The following is a 21,499-nucleotide window of genomic DNA, read 5'->3' as shown; positions in this document are numbered from 1 at the left end:
CCTTTAATGTTAATACATATAGTTTGTATAGTTGTTACAAAGTGTCCATGTACAGTACATCTAAGTCTGTGTACTTGAACTTGAGATACAGTGTAGATACAGGGGGCGACTGTGGCTCAGGAGGTAGAGCAGGTCGTCCAATGATCCATGGGTCGGCGGTTCGAATCCCGGCTCCTCCTCCTGTCTAAGTGTCCTTGGGCAAGACACTGAACCCCAAATTGCTCCCGATGTGCTGTTTGGTACCTTGCATGGCTTCCACCGCAAGTGTCTGAATGTGTGTGTGGATGGGTGAATGTAATGCACAGTCTATGTAAAGCGCCTTGGATAAAGGCGCTATATAAATGCACCATTTAGTGTACTCGATATGTGTCGCGTACTGCCTGAACTGTAGCATACTTTATGGATAGGCTACGAGAGACATCTCAGCGGCAGCAAGGTCAGCCTTGCTGCAGTAGTCATTATCATGTCACGTTTCTAGTTTCTACGTCTCATATCTTGTTGTCACGTCATTATGATCCAGCACTATATATTATATGTTCCCTGTTTGTTTGTGTAATAAACTTGGTGAACCTTTAGCGTGATACTGTCTCGTGTCACGTTGTTGTTCTCCCGGGCCCCGACGCTGCCGCAGTCGACCGTACCAAAGGAATACTTCAACTGGATTATCACACACTACCAGTTCTGTCAGAACCAGACGAGGGTCCAGTTAGAGATTACAACAGTATTAGTGTCTTATAGTAATAGCATCTTATAGTAATAGTATCTTATAGTAATAGTATCTTACCGGTGAGCAGCACATCGGCCTCGTAGTTCCCCCTGATGACGGAGTCGGTGCTCGGCGTCTTGCACTGGTACACGCCCCCGTCGGAGGTCGCGACCTCTCGTATCCTCAGCTCCACCGAGTCGTCGGCGAGCCGCTCGTAGGCGATGAGGCCGGCGTCCACGCGGCCGCGCAGCGACGCGTCGGCGAAGCGGCTGTCGAACGTCGAGATGACGTTCAGTGACGACAGGCCCTCCCTCTTCATCGTCCAATCAAAGTCCTGCGTGGCGAGAGAGACAGAGACAGAGACAGAGACAGAGACAGAGACAGATAGAGAGACAGAGACAGAGACAGAGACAGAGACAGATAGAGAGACAGAGACAGAGACAGAGACAGAGACAGAGAGACAGAGACAGAGACAGAGACAGAGACAGAGACAGAGACAGAGACAGAGACAGAGACAGAGACAGATAGAGAGACAGAGACAGAGACAGAGACAGAGACAGAGACAGAGACAGAGACAGAGACAGAGACAGAGACAGAGACAGAGACAGATAGAGAGAGAGAGAGAGAGAGAGAGAGAGATGGGAATTTGATGTTTGTGTAAGACGAAAATCTACACTAATATAGGAGCCCTCAAAGAAACATGATTCTCAAAATAATCTCACAGGCCAGAAATAATTTCTGAGGCGCCGGTTTTGGCCCGCCTATTGCCGACCCCTGCATTATAGTGATCTGTACTGTACTGTACTGTACTGTACTGTACTGTACTGTACTGTACTACTCGTACTGTACCTGTTCTCGGGGACCCTCGTACTCGCTGACGTCACAGCGGATGGACACGGACTGACCCTGAACCCTGATCAGAGGACCGGGAGACACCTTGACCACCCTGGAGAGAGAGACACCTGGAGAGAGAGAGAGAGAGAGAGAGAGAGAGAGAGAGAGAGAGAGAGAGAGAGAGAGAGAGAGAGAGAGAGAGAGAGAGAGAGAGAGAGAGACAGAGAGACAGAGAGACAGAGAGAGAGAGAGAGAGAGAGACAGAGAGACAGAGAGACAGAGAGAGAGAGAGAGAGAGAAAGACAGAGAGTGAGAGTGAGAGAGAGAGAGACAGAGAGAGAGAGAGACAGAGAGAGACAGAGAGAGAGCGAGAGAGACAGAGTTTAAACTCAACTGAATTTTTCCACCGGTTTTCCGAAAAACGCGTCCAGTCTGCAAAGACCTTAAGGTCTGTTTCTCTCAGGAATGGCCGACACACACGCACGCACGCACGCACGCACGCACGCACGCACGCTCGCACGCACGCACGCACCTACGCACCTCTCTCTCACATACGACGGTTTGGAGAATAGAATAGTTGTTCTTTTTTTAACTTTAGCCCACATAAAGAGTCAGACGGTGTGTCTTTGGTCCTCTGGTCCACACCATTCATCATGAAGCTCTCCTCTCTACGGTCAGCTCTGAAGCCTCTCCTCTCTATGGTCAGCTCTGAAGCCTCTCCTCTCTATGGTCAGCTCGTCTGAAGCCTCTCCTCTACGGTCAGGGAGCACAGCAGCACCGTCCAGGGAGCTGACCACAGGTGGGAAACTAACTGAGTACATTTACTTAACCCATTTAGGCCTGACGTCGAAATAAAAAAAAAGTCTTCTGAAAGAATATATATTTAAAGATTTGTGCCGCATTTTCACGATTTTTCAAAAATAGCAGACCTACAAGCTCGTAGCGCGTCACTCGGTGGCGCGCTATGAGATTGTAGATCTGCTATTTTCTAATAGCTAAAGTTTAACATAATGCTTAGTTAAAACACCAAAAGGGGTTCCCGCCCAGAATGGGTTTACTTAAGTACTGTAACTTTAACCCATTTAGACCTGAGGATGATTCTACAAACGTCGTCTAAATCCTGACAGTTTTCTGTCAGTGGTGCTCAAAGTATTTTCATGTCAAGGACCCCCAAAAATTATATGAATTCACACTAACTTCAGTCTAACAGATCTAACAGACCATCTGCTCTCACACTAACTTGAGTCTAACAAATCTAACAGACCATCTGCTCTCACACTAACTTCAGTCTAACAGATCTAACAGACCATCTGCTCTCACACTAACTTGAGTCTAACAGATCTAACAGACCATCTGCTCTCACACTAACTTCAGTCTAACAGATCTAACAGACCATCTGCTCTCACACTAACTTCAGTCTAACAGATCTAACAGACCATCTGCTCTCACACTCTCACACTCCTACTCCTCGCTCCTTACTGGCCTACCGGCATGTGCACTTAAGCCTCTCCAACTGATCCAAAACGCCGCAGCTCGTCTGGTCTTCAACCAGCCAAAATTCTCACATGTCTCCCTCCTGCTCCGCTCCCTGCACTGGCTCCCAGTCGCTGCCCGCACAGAATACAAAACTCTGATGCTGGCATTCAAAGCAACCAAAGGTATGGCTCCCCCATATCTTGCAAGCATGATTGAACCCTACAAACCCTCCCGCACACTCAGATCAGCCAACGCAGGAAAGCTGGAAGTACCCTCACTAAAAACGCCGGGACAACGCTCCACACGTCCCAAACTCTTCTCCCTTCTGGCCCCAAAACTGTGGAATGCACTCCCCGTTGCAATCAGAACTGCAGCATCACTCCCAATCTTCCGCCGTAGTCTGAAGACCCACCTTTTCAGACTCCATCATGGCCCATAGCACTTATCCTACCCCCTTAGATAGCACTTTTTAGACTTAGATAGCATTTGAAACAGACTTATAGCATGTCATGTAGACAGCACAATAATTGCATTGTATGTAGTCATAGCACATCATAGTACATATGTATAGCATAGTATAGTATATATGTATATTTAATATGTATAGTGTCATTATATAGATATGTTCTAGTTACGTTCTTAGCTTACGCATGTTTCTTGATAAATGCATTTTATATATGTGATGTATTCCCATACTTTTGTTCTTGCCTAATGTAAGTCGCTCTGGATTAAGAGCGTCTGCTAAATGCCTAAATTGTAAATTGTACACTAACTTGAGTCTAACAGATCTAACAGACCATCTGCTTTCACACTAACTTCAGTCTAACAGATCTAACAGACCATCTGCTCTCACACTAACTTGAGTCTAACAGATCTAACAGACCATCTGCTTTCACACTAACTTCAGTCTATCTTTCATCTAACACAGTGGTTATGCCAGCGACCCCCATAAGAGAAGATTTTTAATTTCAAGGACCCCCAGTTTGACATGGGGTTGGCGGTGGCTCAGGGGTAGAGTGTCTGGATGGTAACCGCAAGGTTGCCAGTTCAAACCCGGGCTCCCCCAGAGTTACTGTCGAAGTGTCCTTGAGCAAGACACTGAACCCCTAATTGCTCCCGATGTGCTAGTTGGTTCCTTGCATGGTTTCTGCTGCCATCGGTGTGTGAATGTGTGTGTGAATGGGTGAATGTAATGCACAATCTATGTAAAGCGCCTTGGATAAAGGCGCTATATAAATGCACCATTTACCATTTACATGCATATTAGTCTACGGACCCCCATTTAATGGCATTTCTATCTCTGGGACCCCCCATTTATATTATAAAATCAATGTTAACTTAACCCGGAGACAGAGTTACACACCCATAAGGGTCCATTTGGTTCCATTTGTACACGCTCAGAGTTACAGACCCATAAGGGTCCATTTGGTTCCATTTGTACACTCTCAGAGTTACAGACCCATAAGGGTCCATTTGGTTCCATTTGTACACTCTCAGAGTTACAGACCCATAAGGGTCCATTTGGTTCCATTTGTACACTCTCAGAGTTACAGACCCATAAGGGTCCATTCGGTTCCATTTGTACACTCTCAGAGTTACAGACCCATAAGGGTCCATTTGGTTCCATCTGTACACTCTCAGAGTTACAGACCCATAAGGGTCCATTTGGTTCCATTTGTACACTCTCTGAGTTACAGACCCATAAGGGTCCATTTGGTTCCATCTGTACACTCTCAGAGTTACAGACCCATAAGGGTCCATTTGGTTCCATTTGTACACTCTCTGAGTTACAGACCCATAAGGGTCCATTTGGTTCCACTTGTACACTCTCAGAGTTACAGACCCATAAGGGTCCATTTGGTTCCATCTGTACACTCTCAGAGTTACAGACCCATAAGGGTCCATTTGGTTCCATTTGTACACTCTCAGAGTTACAGACCCATAAGGGTCCATTTGGTTCCATCTGTACACTCTCAGAGTTACAGACCCATAAGGGTCCATTTGGTTCCATTTGTACACTCTCAGAGTTACAGACCCATAAGGGTCCATTTGGTTCCATCAGTACACTCTCAGAGTTACAGACCCATAAGGGTCCATTTGGTTCCATTTGTACACTCTCAGAGTTAAAGACCCCATAAGGGTCCATTTGGTTCCATCTGTACACTCTCAGAGTTACAGACCCCATCTGTACACTCTCAGAGTAACAGACCCATAAGGGTCCATTTGGTTCCATTTGTACACTCTCAGAGTTACAGACCCATAAGGGTCCATTTGGTTCCTAACTATCATTTAGCTGGGGACCCCCTGGAACTCCCTCAAGGACCCCTGGGGGTCCCCGGACCGCACTTTGGGAACCCCTGCCCTAACAGCCTGGTGGTGTGCTCTCACACTAACTTGAGTAAAAGCACGTCGCAGCAACAGAAGTGATGATTGGTTAACGTCGTATAGGGCAAGATTTCAGGATAACAAGAGACAATTGGACGCGCGCGCACACACACACACACACACACACACACACACACACACACACACACACACACACACACACACACACACACACACACACACACACACACACACACACACACACACACACACACACACACACACACACACAGCGACAGCATTCATCTTGGAAACACAAAACATTATTCTGAAGTTTGTGCCGATAATGGACGCTAAAAATACGGAGGTAAAATGCAAATTGTGTTGGAGGACAGAAAGGATTGTCCACAGAATACAAAACTCTGATGCTGGCATTCAAAGCAACCAAAGGTATGGCTCCCCCATATCTTGCAAGCATGATTGAACCCTACAAACCCTCCCGCGCACTCAGATCAGCCAACGCAGGAAAGCTGGAAGTACCCTCACTAAAAACGCCGGGACAACGCTCCACACGTCCCAAACTCTTCTCCCTTCTGGCCCCAAAACTGTGGAATGCACTCCCCGTTGCAGTCAGAACTGCGGCATCACTCCCAATCTTCCGCCGTAGTCTGAAGACCCACCTTTTCAGACTCCATCATGGCCCGTAGCACTTATCCTACCCCCTTAGATAGCACTTTTTAGACTTAGATAGCATTTGAAACAGACTTATAGCATGTCATGTAGACAGCACAATAATTGCATTATATATAGTCATAGCACATCATAGTAGCCTACATATGTATAGCATAGTATAGTATATATGTATAGTTAATATGTATAGTGTCATTATATAGATATGTTCTAGTTACGTTCTTAGCTTACGCATGTTTCTTGATAAATGCATTTTATATATGTGACGTATTCCCATACTTTTGTTCCTGCCTATTGTAAGTCGCTCTGGATTAAGAGCGTCTGCTAAATGCCTAAATTGTAAATTGTAAATTGTCCACAGCGATAAAGAGCCATCCCAATCTATTAAAGCAGCTTAACAAAGCACTTTCTCTTTCTGTGTCACAGAACAATAGTTCTTTTTTTTTCTATTGTTATCCCACGATTGTGCAACACATCTTTTCACCCAGTGTCAATTATCTAATGTAATCCTGGGCGCTACACTTTCTCTGCCAACCTGGGGGGGGGGGGCAGCGGACTGACCTCATGCTTCCTTCTATGCATGAGGAGTCCAAGCTGCTTCTTTTCACCTGACAGGGGAGGAGTTTCCCCGGCCAGACGTAGCGCGTGGAAGGAACACGTTATTCCGACGGGTTCCTTTCCGCTCCATCAGGCGCCCCGGCTGGGCAGTATAGAGACCAGGATTACTGCATGTTTTTTGTGAGGGTACCTACCCTAGGGGACACGGGGAGAACATGTGAGGGTACCTACCCTATAGGGGACACAGGGAGAACATGTGAGGGTACCTACCCTATGGGGGACACGGGGAGAACATGTGAGGGTATCTACCCTAGGGGACACGGGGAGAACATGTGAGGGTACCTACCCTAGGGGACACAGGGAGAACATGTGAGGGTACCTACCCTAGGGGACACAGGGAGAACATGTGAGGGTACCTACCCTAGGGGACACGGGGAGAACATGTGAGGGTACCTACCCTATAGGGGGAGAACATGTGAGGGTATCTACCCTAGGGGACACGGGGAGAACATGTGAGGGTACCTACCCTAGGGGACACGGGGAGAACATGAGAGGATACCTACCCTAGGGGACACGGGGAGAACATGTGAGGGTACCTACCCTAGGGGACACGGGGAGAACATGTGAGGGTACCTACCCTAGGGGGACACAGGGAGAACATGTGAGGGTACCTACCCTATAGGGGACACGGGGAGAACATGTGAGGGTACCTACCCTAGGGGACACAGGGAGAACATGCAAACTCCACACAGAAAGGCCCTTTCGCCAACCCCGCCTCGGGTATGGGCACTGATGACGTGGAGGAGAGAGCACGCCCCAAGCGCCCACAGCGTCACGAGCGGGAATCGAACCAGGGACCTTCTAGCTGTGCGGCGACAGCACTACCGACTGTCCCACCGAGTCCCCTATAACTAGTTATTTTACTACCGACTGTCCCACCGTGTCCCCTATAACTAGTTATTGTACTACCGACTGTCCCACCGTGTCCCCTATAACTAGTTATAACTATAACTAGTTATTTTTTAATAATTGATAGTAACTAGTAAAGAAATTAGTTACATCTGTCAGCATGTCTCTACTGCACACGCATGCGCGCGCGCACACACACACACACACACACACGCTCTGACAGCACACCTCTGTTGGGCCTGTTACGACGAGCAGCGAGGAATGGCTGACACACACACACGCGCGCGCGAGCACACACACACACACACGCACGTTGCAACATGTCTCGGTGTGTGCATGCTTTGGCGAGAATGTGGAGATTCTCGTTCAAATTTCTCTCTCTCTCAAAGGAGAGAGTATAGGGGCCATTCACACACACACACACACACACACACACACACACACACACACACACACACACACACACACACACACACACACACACACACACACACACACACACACACACACACACACACACACACACACACACACACACACACACACACACACACACACACACACACACACACACACACACACACACACACACGCCATTTATGCTTAATCTAAGCGAACATTGTGTAGTTTTCTTGTAATAGTTGCCTGTTGCAGTGTTTTGTAAGCAACTAAACTTCATAAACAAGCCCCCAAAAAACCCAACCCATGCAAACAAGCCAAGGCCAAAACAAAAAAGAAGCTTATAATAATCAGACATGGCAACGCTGAGCTGATGACTTGTCTAGACAGAGATTGGTCCAGACCAGTATTGCCCCATAGCCCGGGGGGGGGGGCGCTTAGCAACGCATAGCAGGTGAAATGCTAACGTCATTATAGGTACCGGTCCCCCCCCCCCCCCCCCCCCCCTATCCTGCAGTGTTGTTTTTGGCAGCAAATTTAGATTTTAGTTTTAGTCATAGTCTCTTGAATAGTTTATTTAGTTTTAGTCACATTTTAGTTACCTGGAATGTCTTAGTGTTAGTCTAGTTTTAGTCGACTAAATGTCATAAGATTTTTGTGGACTAAATCTATAGTTGATTTAGTCGACTAAAATGTATTTTGGCGGGCCTTGATGGCGTCGTAATGACTGATTTTACACTTGCTGAAAATAGCAGATCTACAAGCTCACAACGCGTCACGCTGCGACGCGTTGTGAGCTTGTAAATCTGCTATTTTCAGCATGCAACCAAGTGTAAAATGACTTATACTGGCTCTCTTGTTCAGTAGTCCCTTCCTAACATTTTAGTCTAGTTTTTATTTTAAATTGTCAGTATATTAGTCTTAGTTTTAGTCATCATAGCTTAGTTTATTTAGTTTCCATTTAGTTTTCGTCAGTGGAAAAAGGTAGTCGACGGACATTTTTCGTCTTGGTTTTAGTCGACGAAATCAACACTGCTCAATAGAAAACTTTTTCAACTCCAGTAGTCCCGACTATAGGCGCGATAAAATGCGCCTATAGTTCATTTTCAATGAGACCTGCGTTTTTGCTCGGAGAAGTCGCGATGCGACAACGCAAGCCTCACCCATACCCCCCCCCCCCCCCCCCCCCCCGCGACTCACCAGACCTGGATTCTGTTTAGCTTTGTTTTTTTGTTTACGCTTGCGTTGTCACGCCCCTCTTCCACAGACCTGTCGTTGATCCAGGCAACGCCTGTGTTCCTCGCTTCACGTTTGCAAGGCCCGGTTTTATCCTCTTAGCAGTTTCTGTATTGTCCCATTTACTTAATGTCAATCAAGCTTGTTTGTTAAATGTAGGCTATATAATTGTACAATCCTATGCGGCATAGGCTACATTAATGTCTGTAGTTATGATTATGAATGCCTGTAGTTATGTTTACATGGCCTACTTTATCAGTGGCATTCAGCGTTTTAGCCAAAGCGATAATTTAAGCAATGGCGAGCAATGGCGAAAAAAACAAACTTTGGCACCACGTGTTAAAAAAAAAAAAAAAAAGTGTTTTGATTTTTCTGATTTTTTTTAATAAAAAAAATAATAAAAAAAAAGACGTCCACAGACGTCTTGGGCTATGCACGTGCGGTAATACCCATGACGTCCACAGACGTTTTGGGCACAAAATGTGTTAAATGTAAATGTTCGTCGACTACCTTTTCTTCACTGACGGAAACTAAATGGAAACTAAATGAGAACTAAGCTATGACGACTAAAACTATGACAACAAATACCAACTAGACTAAAATGCTAGGAAGGGACTAGTGAACAAGAGATCCAGTATAAGTCATGATCCCCTGGGATCATGAAAACCCCCTAGTTTGACCACTAGTTTGACCACTAGTTTGGCCACTAGTTTGGCCATAGCCACTTGCCCAAATATGCTGACTTAATCACATTTGTGATGACGGCTATGGCCAATTTTAGCCCAAGGAGTGTTTTTCGTGCAAAACTAATGCTAAAAACTAATGCTTCATGTCAACCCCCTAGTTTGACATGAAATTTAGAACATTTTGCCTTAGTTATAATGGCTGTTGATGGTACCCCAACTTTCAGCGGCTGTCAAACATTCCCCTAGGGTGGTTGAATATAAACCAATGTGGGATACGTTAGTAGACACAAACACGTTGGTGAAGGAAATTCCTGGTAAGAAATGTATTCCCAGATTGTATTAACCCATTTTGGGGCGGGAACCCCTTTTGGTGTTAGCATTATGTTATGCTTTAGCGATTGAAAAATAGCAGATCTCCAAGCTCATAGCGCGCCACAGAGTGGCGCACTACGAGCTTGTAGGTCTGCTATTTTTGACGATCGACATAGAAACATAGCTTTTTCAGAAAACAGTCAGGACGTAGAAGACATTTTTAGAATGTGATCTCAGGTCAGAATGGGTTGATATCCCCCGACTACTTACAGGGCCTCCAGTAAAACACTGTTTTCCTCGTGTGTGACCGAGACACATACCACCCCCACCCCTCCCCCACAACCACCTCACCATGGGGGCTATCATCTGCAGACTTCTAGCTAGCCATTACACCCCCCCCCCCCCTCCCTCCCCCCCGCAGGGCTGCATACCTAAGGAGGGGAGACACTCCGTGCATGCCCGGTCGCAGCCAAGGCTGACTACAGCAAATATTTGACGGTCTGGTAATGTGTGTATTCCAACAACATGGCAACCCGCACGATTTAACCCATGTAGGCCTGGGAGCTGATTCTTACTTAATGTCTTTCTAAAAATCTGTGGTTCTCAATTTACAATTTAGGCATTTTTTATCAGAACGCTCTTAATCCAGAGCGACTTACATTAAGCAATAACAAAAAGCATGGCGATAAATCACATACATAAAAGTAGTTATCATGAAACATGCGTAAGCTAAGAACGTAACAGTGGAATATCTATATAATGAAAAAACTATATACCTGTAGGTTCTCAAACGATTGCATGTCAAGGACCCCCAGAATTATCTGTATATGTAAATATATATCTGAAGTTAAAAACGTTCGCTGGGAAAGAATATATATTTGAAGATTCGCGCCACGTTTTCATGATTTTGCAAAAAATAAATAGCAGATCTACAAGCTCGTAGCACGGTGCCGCGCTATGAGCTTGTAGATCTGCTATTTTTCAACAGATAAGTTTTAAATAATGGTTAAAAGTGATAAAACCGCTAAAAGCGACGCAGACGCGTTCCCATCCTGAATGGGTTAACCTCGCACAAAGGCCGACGTGTTATTGGTTGGTTCTTCAGGGGCCGCTCAATGTAGACGCATTTTTCCCACACTTTGTATCTAGAGGGTATGTGTGTGACATCATCATCATACCCGGAAGTTATGCGGGAACGCCTACTGTAGTACTGATGGGACAAAAAACTACTGTCTGGCCTTGATTGACATACATCCAGAAAAGTCCTATCTGATTGACAGCCCATACGACCAAAGAGAAATGTCCTATCTGATTGACAGCCCATACATCCACACAGAAAGGTCCTATGATTGACAGCACATACGTCCACACAGAAAAGTCTTATCTGATTGACAGCCCATACATCCATCCATCCATCCATCTTCAACCGCTTATCCGTAGTCGGGTCGCGGGGGGCAACAGCTCTACCAGAGTGGCCCCATACATCCACAAAGAAAGGTCCCCATACATCCACAAAGAAAAGTCCTATCTGATTGACAGCCCATACATCCACACAGAAAAGTCCTATCTGATTGACAGCCCATACATCCACACAGAAAAGTCCTATCTGATTGACAGCTTCATGCATCGAGAGATTGTGAGCTTGTAGATCGGTGTGTTTTTTGTCAATTCACACAAATTCACAACAACACTGGTCCCCAACACCAAACTGTCACTGAAACAGTGTGCGTGCGTGCGTGCGTGCGTGCGTGCGTGCGTGCGTGCGTGCGTGCGTGCGTGCGTGCGTGCGTGCGTGCGCTTGTTACACAACATAAGATAACCCAGGAATAAACTCACCACGTGCCAAATTGTGTGATGTTGGTGCTTTGTGAGTGACTGTGTGTGCATGTGCGTGTGCGTGCGTGCGCGTGACGTTGATTATGGGCTAAAAATAATAATAATAATAATCCTAAAAACAGTTGTTTAGGAGAGCTGTAGACACGTTGTTTAAACAGACAGAGAGAGAGAGAGAGAGAGAGAGAGAGAGAGAGAGAGAGAGAGAGAGAGAGAGAGAGAGAGACACTCAAGTGTTAAGAGAGAGAGAGAGAGAGAGAGACAGAGAGAGAGAGAGAGAGACAGAGAGAGAGAGAGAGCGAGAGAGAGAGCGAGAGAGCGAGAGAGCGAGAGAGAGAGAGAGATTCCAGTGTTCAAACAGGAAGACATGTTGACAACATGTTCACGCTACTACAGTCATGTGATCATCCAGCACTGGCTGTGCTCATTTAAGACTATAGTCTCTCACTCACTCGCACGCACGCACGCACGCACGCACGCACGCACGCACGCACGCACGCACGCACGCACGCACACACACACACGTCACGCACACATCATGAACACAGGTTTTTATTACGATACGTGTGAGCAGTGGTGTCAGGCTCGTAGAACGCAGTACCACACCGTGGTACAAAAAAAAGTGTGACGCGCACGTGCAGGTACGGAACGGTGCATGCTAGAACACCCCCCCCCCCCCCCCTAGATTCAAGAGAAGACGCACCTAACCACCTCGGTCATCACTCACTCACCAGACTTTTCAAGAGCGTATATCTTTTCTACGTCCGAGCATAGACATGGTAACGCCCCGCCTGCCTCTGATTGGCCTACCGACACTGCCGGCCTTACCAGAGTTTCCTCCGAGGTGGAAGATACATGCTGGATAGTCTGCCGCGAGGTTACTCCATGGTGGGAAATAAATAATACAAATACGATATATAATACAAGAGAATGGCAGCATGGCACGCACGACAGTAACTTTTATTTTTGTAGAAGAGGGAAACTAATATTGTTTATGCCAATTTGGGGGCCCTTGATGTGAAAGAGTTTGGGAACCAGCTGGCTTATACAATCAGGGTGGTTGTATGTGGTCTCCAGACATTCCGATGGGGTCAAAGGTCATCATCAGCTAGACACATGATCTGACACAGAATTTCACCTCACGGTCAAGATTACATTTCTCCCCTGAGCAAGCAAGCAGGGTGGCGGCTCTACTAGCTCAGTGGTGTAAAAAACATGTCAGCACGCCACACAGAAAACCGTGTTCAAATCCCAGGATGGAAGTCAAGTGGAAAGTCACAGCTATACGGGTACCTAAGTAAATGCACCTACCGGTAGTTACTTTCCACTGTGCGTGCGTGCGTGCGTGCGTGCGTGCGTGCGTGCGTGCATGCTGTACTATTACTAAAAAACTATCTAAAATTAAAGGGATTTAAGATCATTAAAGCTGGGCTGTTGCCTGAGTCCAGCGATTCAGATTTTACGGGGGCCAGTTTTGAATTGCAGCCGTCCGTAGGTGCCCTTTGAGAGCGGCTTTGAAGGAGTCAAGTTATTCGCATTGAACGGCTCTGGACAGGGCCGTCTAATGGGAGTCAGCGTGTCAGCGCGGATCAGCTCATGCTACATCATGGGTTTGTCCGGTTGGAACTAAAGTGTGGCTCCACCACTCCACTCCACTCTGCTCTATACGCTCATTAGTCCATTCCGCGCTAATGCCCCGATTTCCGTGTGTTGTCGAAAATAGCCCGATCTGCAATCGGCTCACAGTATGTGGCGGCACGGTCGCGAGACGACGACCAATTCAAAGGCCTAAAGTGTAAATTGTTAATGTTATATAAACTGAATAATATGTTGTTGTCGTTGGGTAAGATTTTGTCCAACAATCCCATGCTGTGTTGATGTTGGTACCATTAGGAGAGACAACAGGCAGACGTTGATCATAATAACAATTCTTCTACATTCTCTAATTGTGTAGACTTATTGTAAATTAAGTGATGCAGATGTTTGACCATAATTTAACTCTTGAGAGCATAAAATTCATAGAATAATAAAATAACCAAGAAAATACACAATTCATAACTGGCAATAAATACCAGGATAAATACAAATCATCACTAGAAAAAGTGCCCTTCTGGGCACAGGTCTCCACCAGGGCGACTGTTGCTCAAGAGGTAGAGCAGGTCGTCCAATGATCCATGGGTCGGCGGTTCGAATCCCGGCTCCTCCTGGCTACATGTCGAAGTGTCCTTGGGCAAGACACTGAACCCCAAATTGCTCCCGATGTGCTGGTTGGTACCTTGCATGGCTTCCGCCGCAATCGGTGTATGAATGTGTGTGTGAATGGGTGAATGTAATGCACAATCTATGTAAAGCGCCTTGGATAAAGGCGCTATGTAAATGCACCATTTACCATTTACCACCAGGAGGATAGGAGTGTGTGTGATGTTTGGCAAAATGTTTAGGAGTAATAAACATGTTTTGTTTGTTTGTTTGTTTCTTGCAACAATTGTCTTCATTTTGTTGAGGAAATGCAGAGCCAGATCACTCAGAGCATCTCTGAGGATAGAATTCTGGATGAGCAGGACATTTTGTACAAAACGGGCTACTCCTGAAAACTTTGGAAGGCAATCTTAGCTAATCAGTGTAGAATCTGAGAAATCCAACAGGCTCGTCTTGATCACATGACTACAGAGATCATGTGTACCGATTTGCGTGAGATTTGGATGAAATCTGTGCGAGAAATCGGCCTCTTGGTGGCGCTATAACCGGCAGATGTGGAGGGATGCAGGGACGCACACGGACGGAGTGCAAAACATACTCTCTCCCCATGCCTTCGGCCTGGTGGAGACAATAAAACATACTCTCTCCCCATGCCTTCGGCCTGGTGGAGACAATAAAACATACTCTCTCCCCATGCCTTCGGCCTGGTGGAGACAACTAAACATACTCTCTCCCCATGCCTTCGGCCTGGTGGAGACAACTAAACATACTCTCTCCCCATGCCTTCGGCCTGGTGGAGACAACTAAACATACTCTCTCCCCATGCCTTCGGCCTGGTGGAGACAACTAAACATACTCTCTCCCCATGCCTTCGGCCTGGTGGAGACAACTAAACATACTCTCTCCCCATGCCTTCGGCCTGGTGGAGACAACTAAACATACTCTCTCCCCATGCCTTCGGCCTGGTGGAGACAACTAAACATACTCTCTCCCCATGCCTTCGGCCTGGTGGAGACAACTAAACATACTCTCTCCCCATGCCTTCGGCCTGGTGGAGACAACTAAACATACTCTCTCCCCATGCCTTCGGCCTGGTGGAGACAATAAAACATACTCTCTCCCCATGCCTTCGGCCTGGTGGAGACAATAAAACATACTCTCTCCCCATGCCTTCAGCCTGGTGGAGACAATAAAAAGGAAAATGTCTCTAAGTCTAACGATGACAACAATGACACCCAAAACAGATTGCAATGATAGAACTGTTGGAGGCCGCGGGGGGGTCCATTTGGTTAACTGCTTATCAACTTTAGCCGGAGGGGGAGGGGAGGGGAGGGGGGACCCCCTGGAATGCCCTCAAGGACCCCTGCCAGATGGAGAAGCAATGCAGGGCAACTCAGCAGCGGTCCCCAAGCATGTTGTCATGACGAGGACCCCCAAGCAAACATTTAGCTATACAAGCGCTGGTTTTCAACCAGTGGTCCATGGAGAGTTGGTAACCAAGTGGACCCTTAATATACAGTAGATCTTAAATAAGGACATCCACATTACTTATTTTACAAGAAGTCTACACAATTAGAGAATGTAGAAGAATTGTTATGTTGATCAACGTTTGCCTGTTGTCTCTCTTAATGGTACCCTGAGCGGTGGCTCAGGGGTAGAGTGGCTGGATGGTAACCGCAAGGTTGCCTGTTCGAACCTGGGCTCCCCCAGAGTTAGTGTCGAAGTGTCCTTGAGCAAGACACTGAACCCCAAATTGCTCCTGATGTGCTGGCTAGTGCCTTGCATGGTTTCTGCCGCCATCGGTGTATGAATGTGTGTGTGAATGGGTGAATTGATGCACAATCTATGTAAAGCGCTATATAAATGCACCATTTACCATTTACCATTTACCAACATCAATACAGCATGGAATTGTGGACACAATCTTATCCAACGATAACAAAATATTCTTTAGCTTTGGGTCTGAGAGGCTAAATGTCATCAAATGGTGGTCCGTGGCTCAGATGGGTCTGAGAGGCTAAATGTCATCAAACGGTGGTCCGTGGCTCAGATGGGTCTGAGAGGCTAAATGTCATCAAATGGTGGTCCGTGGCTCAAATGGGTCCGAGAGGCTAAATGTCATCAAACGGTGGTTCCGTGGCTCAGATGGGTCTGAGAGGCTAAATGTCATCAAATGGTGGTCCGTGGCTCAGATGGGTCTGAGAGGCTAAATGTCATCAAACGGTGGTCCGTGGCTCAGATGGGTCTGAGAGGCTAAATGTCATCAAACGGTGGTCCGTGGCTCAGATGGGTCTGAGAGGCTAAATGTCATCAGATGGTGGTCCGTGGCTCAGATGGGTCTGAGAGGCTAAATGTCATCAGATGGTGGTCCGTGGCTCAAATGGGTCTGAGAGGCTAAATGTCATCAGATGGTGGTCCGTGGCTCAAATGGGTCTGAGAGGCTAAATGTCATCAAATGGTGGTCCGTGGCTCAAATGGGTCTGAGAGGCTAAATGTCATCAAACGGTGGTTCCGTGGCTCAGATGGGTCTGAGAGGCTAAATGTCATCAAATGGTGGTCCGTGGCTCAAATGGGTCTGAGAGGCTAAATGTCATCAGATGGTGGTCCGTGGCTCAAATGGGTCTGAGAGGCTAAATGTCATCAGATGGTGGTCCGTGGCTCAAATGGGTCTGAGAGGCTAAATGTCATCAGATGGTGGTCCGTGGCTCAGATGGGTCTGAGAGGCTAAATGTCATCAGATGGTGGTCCGTGGCTCAAATGGGTCTGAGAGGCTAAATGTCATCAGATGGTGGTCCGTGGCTCAGATGGGTCTGAGAGGCTAAATGTCATCAGATGGTGGTCCGTGGCTCAAATGGGTCTGAGAGGCTAAATGTCATCAGATGGTGGTCCGTGGCTCAGATGGGTCTGAGAGGCTAAATGTCATCAGATGGTGGTCCGTGGCTCAAATGGGTCTGAGAGGCTAAATGTCATCAGATGGTGGTCCGTGGCTCAAATGGGTCTGAGAGGCTAAATGTCATCAGATGGTGGTCCGTGGCTCAGATGGGTCTGAGAGGCTAAATGTCATCAGATGGTGGTCCGTGGCTCAGATGGGTCTGAGAGGCTAAATGTCATCAGATGGTGGTCCGTGGCTCAAATGCCCAATACATAAACAACAGACCTTGATGTGAAAAGGGGTTGAAATTGAAAACCAGTGTTCTAAATAAAAGCCAGAGACAGAGAAAGCTGTGATGTGATCATGTGAACAACAGAACAGTCACAGATCTCCACTCATGTATTCTCTGTTCTAGTCAGAGGGAGAACAATAGCTCCAAATTAAACTCTGGCCCCCCATCTACGACCCCCTGGGTAGTTTGACACCATCATATCACTTCCATCAAGCCCGCCCCCACTCCCCCAACCCCCCCACCACACACCCACACACACCCCCCCCCCCCCCCCCCCACGCCCCCCCCACCACCATCACGCACTTCTTTAGCATTTTCTCTGAATGACTCTCCCATGATTGTCCATCTGTTGTAGCCTGCCCCTCTTCCTTTATGACTCACAGTGACACACACACGCTCTCACGCACGCAGCCACGCACACACACACACACACACACGCACACGCATGTGCGCGCACACACACACACACACACACGCACGCACAGTCACCTGGGCAAGGTAGTCAGCCTACAGGAAGTTAGCTAGGGTGTTGGGCGTCACTGTGAAGCTCAGCTAACTGTACGACAAAAACAACATGTAGGAGATTAATTCAGTCAGACTCCGTCACTCACAGTACACTAGAACCAACCAGAGCCATCTAATAGAAGAGTTAGGACATTGAGGGGGCAGAAACCCAGAGCCATCTAATAGAAGAGTTAGGACATTGAGGGGGCAGAAACCCAGAGCCATCTAATAGAAGAGTTAGGACATTGAGGGGGCAGAAACCCAGAGCCATCTAATAGAAGAGTTAGGACATTGAGGGGGCAGAAACGCAGAGCCATCTAATAGAAGAGTTAGGACATTGAGGGGGCAGAAACCCAGAGCCATCTAATAGAAGAGTTAGGACATTGAGGGGGCAGAAACCCAGAGCCATCTAATAGAAGAGTTAGGACATTGAGGGGGCAGAAACCGAGCGCTGTTCATCTAATAGAAGAGTTAGGACATTGAGGGGGCAGAAACCGAGCGCTGTTCATCTAATAGAAGAGTTAGGACATTGAGGGGGCAGAAACCGAGCGCTGTTCATGCAGCCTGAACTGAGACAAGCTGGAGTTGGAAATACATTGTTTTCAACGAGGGTCGGCGCAAATAAGAGCTATTTTAATGTGTGCAACATGACAACTGTTTTAAAGTATTGTACAGTGACAACTAAAGTCTCTTTAATGTTTATGTTGTACTATTACTACAAAACAATCTAAAATAAAGGGATTTCAGATCATTAGAGCTGGGCTGTTGTCCTGAGTCCAATGCATTTCTGCCTACTTCCGGTCCAGGACTTGTCCCAGTTGGTTGTCCCCATTCTCAATAGAAGTCTATGGAAGTGAACGCAGTTTGCGTAACTCTATATCTAGGGCTCTGGAACCAACATACTGTAGTTTATTACCAACAGTTTCTCTCTGGAAAAAAACTAATGAAACGTGTCGGTCAGTCGGTCAGGAAGCAGCCTCGTCTCCTACAGCCAGTGGTTCCCAAAGTGGGGTCCGAGGACCCCCAGGGGTCCTTGAGGGAGTTCCAGGAGGGTCCCCAGCTAAATGATAGTTAGGAACCAAATGGACCCTTATGGGTCTGTAACTCAGAGGGTGTACAAATGGAACCAAATGGACCCTTATGGGTCTCTAACTCAGAGGGTGTACAAATGGAACCAAATGGGGTCCCCAGAGATAGAAATGCCATTAAATGGGGGTCCGTAGCCTAATGCAGGTCAAACCTGGGGGCCCTTGAAATGAAACGTGTTGAGAATCACTGCTAGAGCCGCACAGATCTTCTCTCATGGGGGTCCCTGGCATATCTTTTCAAATGGGGGGTCCACACAGGGCTAATGAGTATCATGTTGGGGGTCCGTCCTTGACATGAAACCAGTGTCCTACACTCAATGATCCGTGTGTGGAAAAAACCCTGCAACCAGTTCAGTAGAATCCCTAACGGACCAGAACCAACACACTCACAATAGTCTCTCTCTCTCTCTCTCTCATATAGACCTACATAGAATCCACATTCTAGTATTTGCACACACACACACACACACACACACACACACACACACACACACACACACACACACACACACACACACACACACACACACACACAGTGTCTCTCACATCATGGGCTACTATGCTACTACATAGTAGCCCACATTCTATGTGGACACATACTCACTCACACATACTGTATCGATAATCTATCCACTGTCTGACACAGTGTCAGTAGGCTGTGGCAGAGCCAGGGAGCCACTGTCTGACACACACAGGCTACATGTGTGGAATGATACAGTATCCATGTACTAGGTGGAATTATACATAGTATCCACATATACTAGGTGGATACCCAGTGATCATGTCGGCAGCAGACCTTTCTTGGTTGGACCACAGACAGACAGACAGACAGACAGACAGCTGCCATTATTATTAGATTGATTTGATCAAGTCAAATGTATGTATAACGCCAGTCAGTCAGTCAGACACACACAACCCCAAATCCTTACACTATAGTATCCACTAATACAGCCTATAAGATTTAGACTCTCGTTATAGATGTAATCATTTATGTATCGATCATTCTGCCATAAATGCACCTAAACGAGAGTCTAAATCTAAACACACAGATAGATCTGATCACATCTGGCTGGGTTTCGGCGCGACATTCATTTCATTCCGCCTCCTAGTCCTAAAACACCATGAATGAGTCTGAAAGAAAGACTTACCGACGGCGGTGAAGAGCAGCAGCAGTGTGTTGGTGTCCATGATGATGTTTAGCTTCATTACATCCAAGAGAAATACACTCTTTATTCTGTAGAATTAATCCAATCCTCCCTGAGAGAAAACCCTCTCCTTCTCTCCACCGGCAGCACCCCGTTTTTATGATAGAGAGAGGTGTGTGTAGAGTCACTGAAGTCCTCTCTCTCTCTCTCTCTCTTTCTCTCCGAGTCTCCGTGTGACTGTGTGTGTGTCGGACAATCTTTTCCACACACAACACACACGATGTGTCTCCCCCCCCCCTCCGTCCGTGCGTGCACCCGGCCGGCGACCGCCCGGCGTTAATCAACGTGTGTGTATGTGGCGTGCACGTGTGTGTGTAGAACTAGTCGCCTACTTCGGGTAGGTACGTGGTTCTTCTGTGAATAAAATGAACCGAGGAGGCTTTAGATCTGGTGTGAGCCTCGATCCGACCGTTTACACTGAGAGAGAGAGAGAGAGAGAGAGAGAGAGAGGAATGCCAGCCTGCTGCCTGCCTGCCCCGGAAGTTAGTTTAAGGTTTGGAGAAGGTGTGTGTGTGTGTGTGTGTGTGTGTGGGGGGGGGGGGGGGGGGGGGGGGTGGGGGGGTTCCCCTTCAAGCAGGGAGTGGATTCTCTAACCCCCCCCCCCCATGCGACTTTATAAATGTCAATACAAAAAATAACACTTGTGTGAAGTGATGGGCGCTCTTATCCAATCAGACGGGGATAAGGGGTTTAGCATGGGCGGAAATAGAGCCCTTAATAATGTCAAATAAAGTAAGAAAGAAAAGAGGCAAACATTTTGAAAATGGCTGATCCACAGAAGTTCAAAATGCAACGCATTGTGAGCTTGAGAGCTTCCATCTGTATACTCAAAGGGTCCATTTGGTTAGCTAGGCCGGAACCCCATCAAGGACCCCATGGTATTGAGAACCAGTCACCAATATAGTTCAAATTCAAATTTATTTTATTTTATTTGCTGCGGGGGGGAGGTCCCCAGTTCAAATACGATTTGGGGGGTCACCACTGTTGTAGAGAGTGTGTAATGAAATGAAATGAAATGAAATCTATATTTACCCAGGGTATCTGGGCTAAGCTCAAGAACTTGTTTCCAGCCAGGCCCTGCTCATAGAACACATTTCATCGTAGTGGTTGATGCCTTGTTCAAGGGCATTTCAGCGGTGGTAATTTTAACGTGTCGGACGGCTGGTTCGAACTGGGAACCTTCCGGTATCTAGACCGCGCCGCTATCCGTTCGGCCACCGCTGTGTGTGTGTGTGTGTGTGTGTGTGTGTGTGTGTGTGTGTGTGTGCGCGCGCGTGTGTTCCATTTACACAGCCCCGCTGGGCAGGGTTCAAAGTTCACTCGAAAGTCAGTCTCCAAGAATTTGAGGTGGGCGGAGTCAAGATCTAAGGGTGGC

General features: G+C 47.1%; 1 protein-coding gene across 1 annotated transcript in view; it reads right to left on the bottom strand.

Moving 5' to 3' along the window:
• Positions 1–20,555, bottom strand: part of ptgfrnb (prostaglandin F2 receptor inhibitor b) — a 68,821-nt gene extending 48,266 nt beyond the window's left edge. The window contains exons 1-3 of the mRNA XM_079494930.1: positions 20,068–20,555; positions 1,556–1,668; positions 785–1,040 (exon numbers count right to left, since the gene is read on the bottom strand). Of these exons, the coding sequence (XP_079351056.1) occupies positions 785–1,040; positions 1,556–1,668; positions 20,068–20,125 (427 nt within the window). The 5' untranslated portion in view covers positions 20,126–20,555. The remainder of the gene's footprint in view (positions 1–784; positions 1,041–1,555; positions 1,669–20,067) is intronic.
• Between the last annotated feature and the right edge of the window lie 944 nt (positions 20,556–21,499).

This window comes from Electrona antarctica, assembly GCF_951216825.1.
Source record: "Electrona antarctica genome assembly, chromosome: 24".
In the NCBI taxonomy this organism is placed as follows: Eukaryota; Metazoa; Chordata; class Actinopteri; order Myctophiformes; family Myctophidae; genus Electrona; species Electrona antarctica.
The sequence above is the reverse complement of the archived record's forward strand: the minus strand, read 5'-3'. Positions and strand labels throughout refer to the sequence as shown.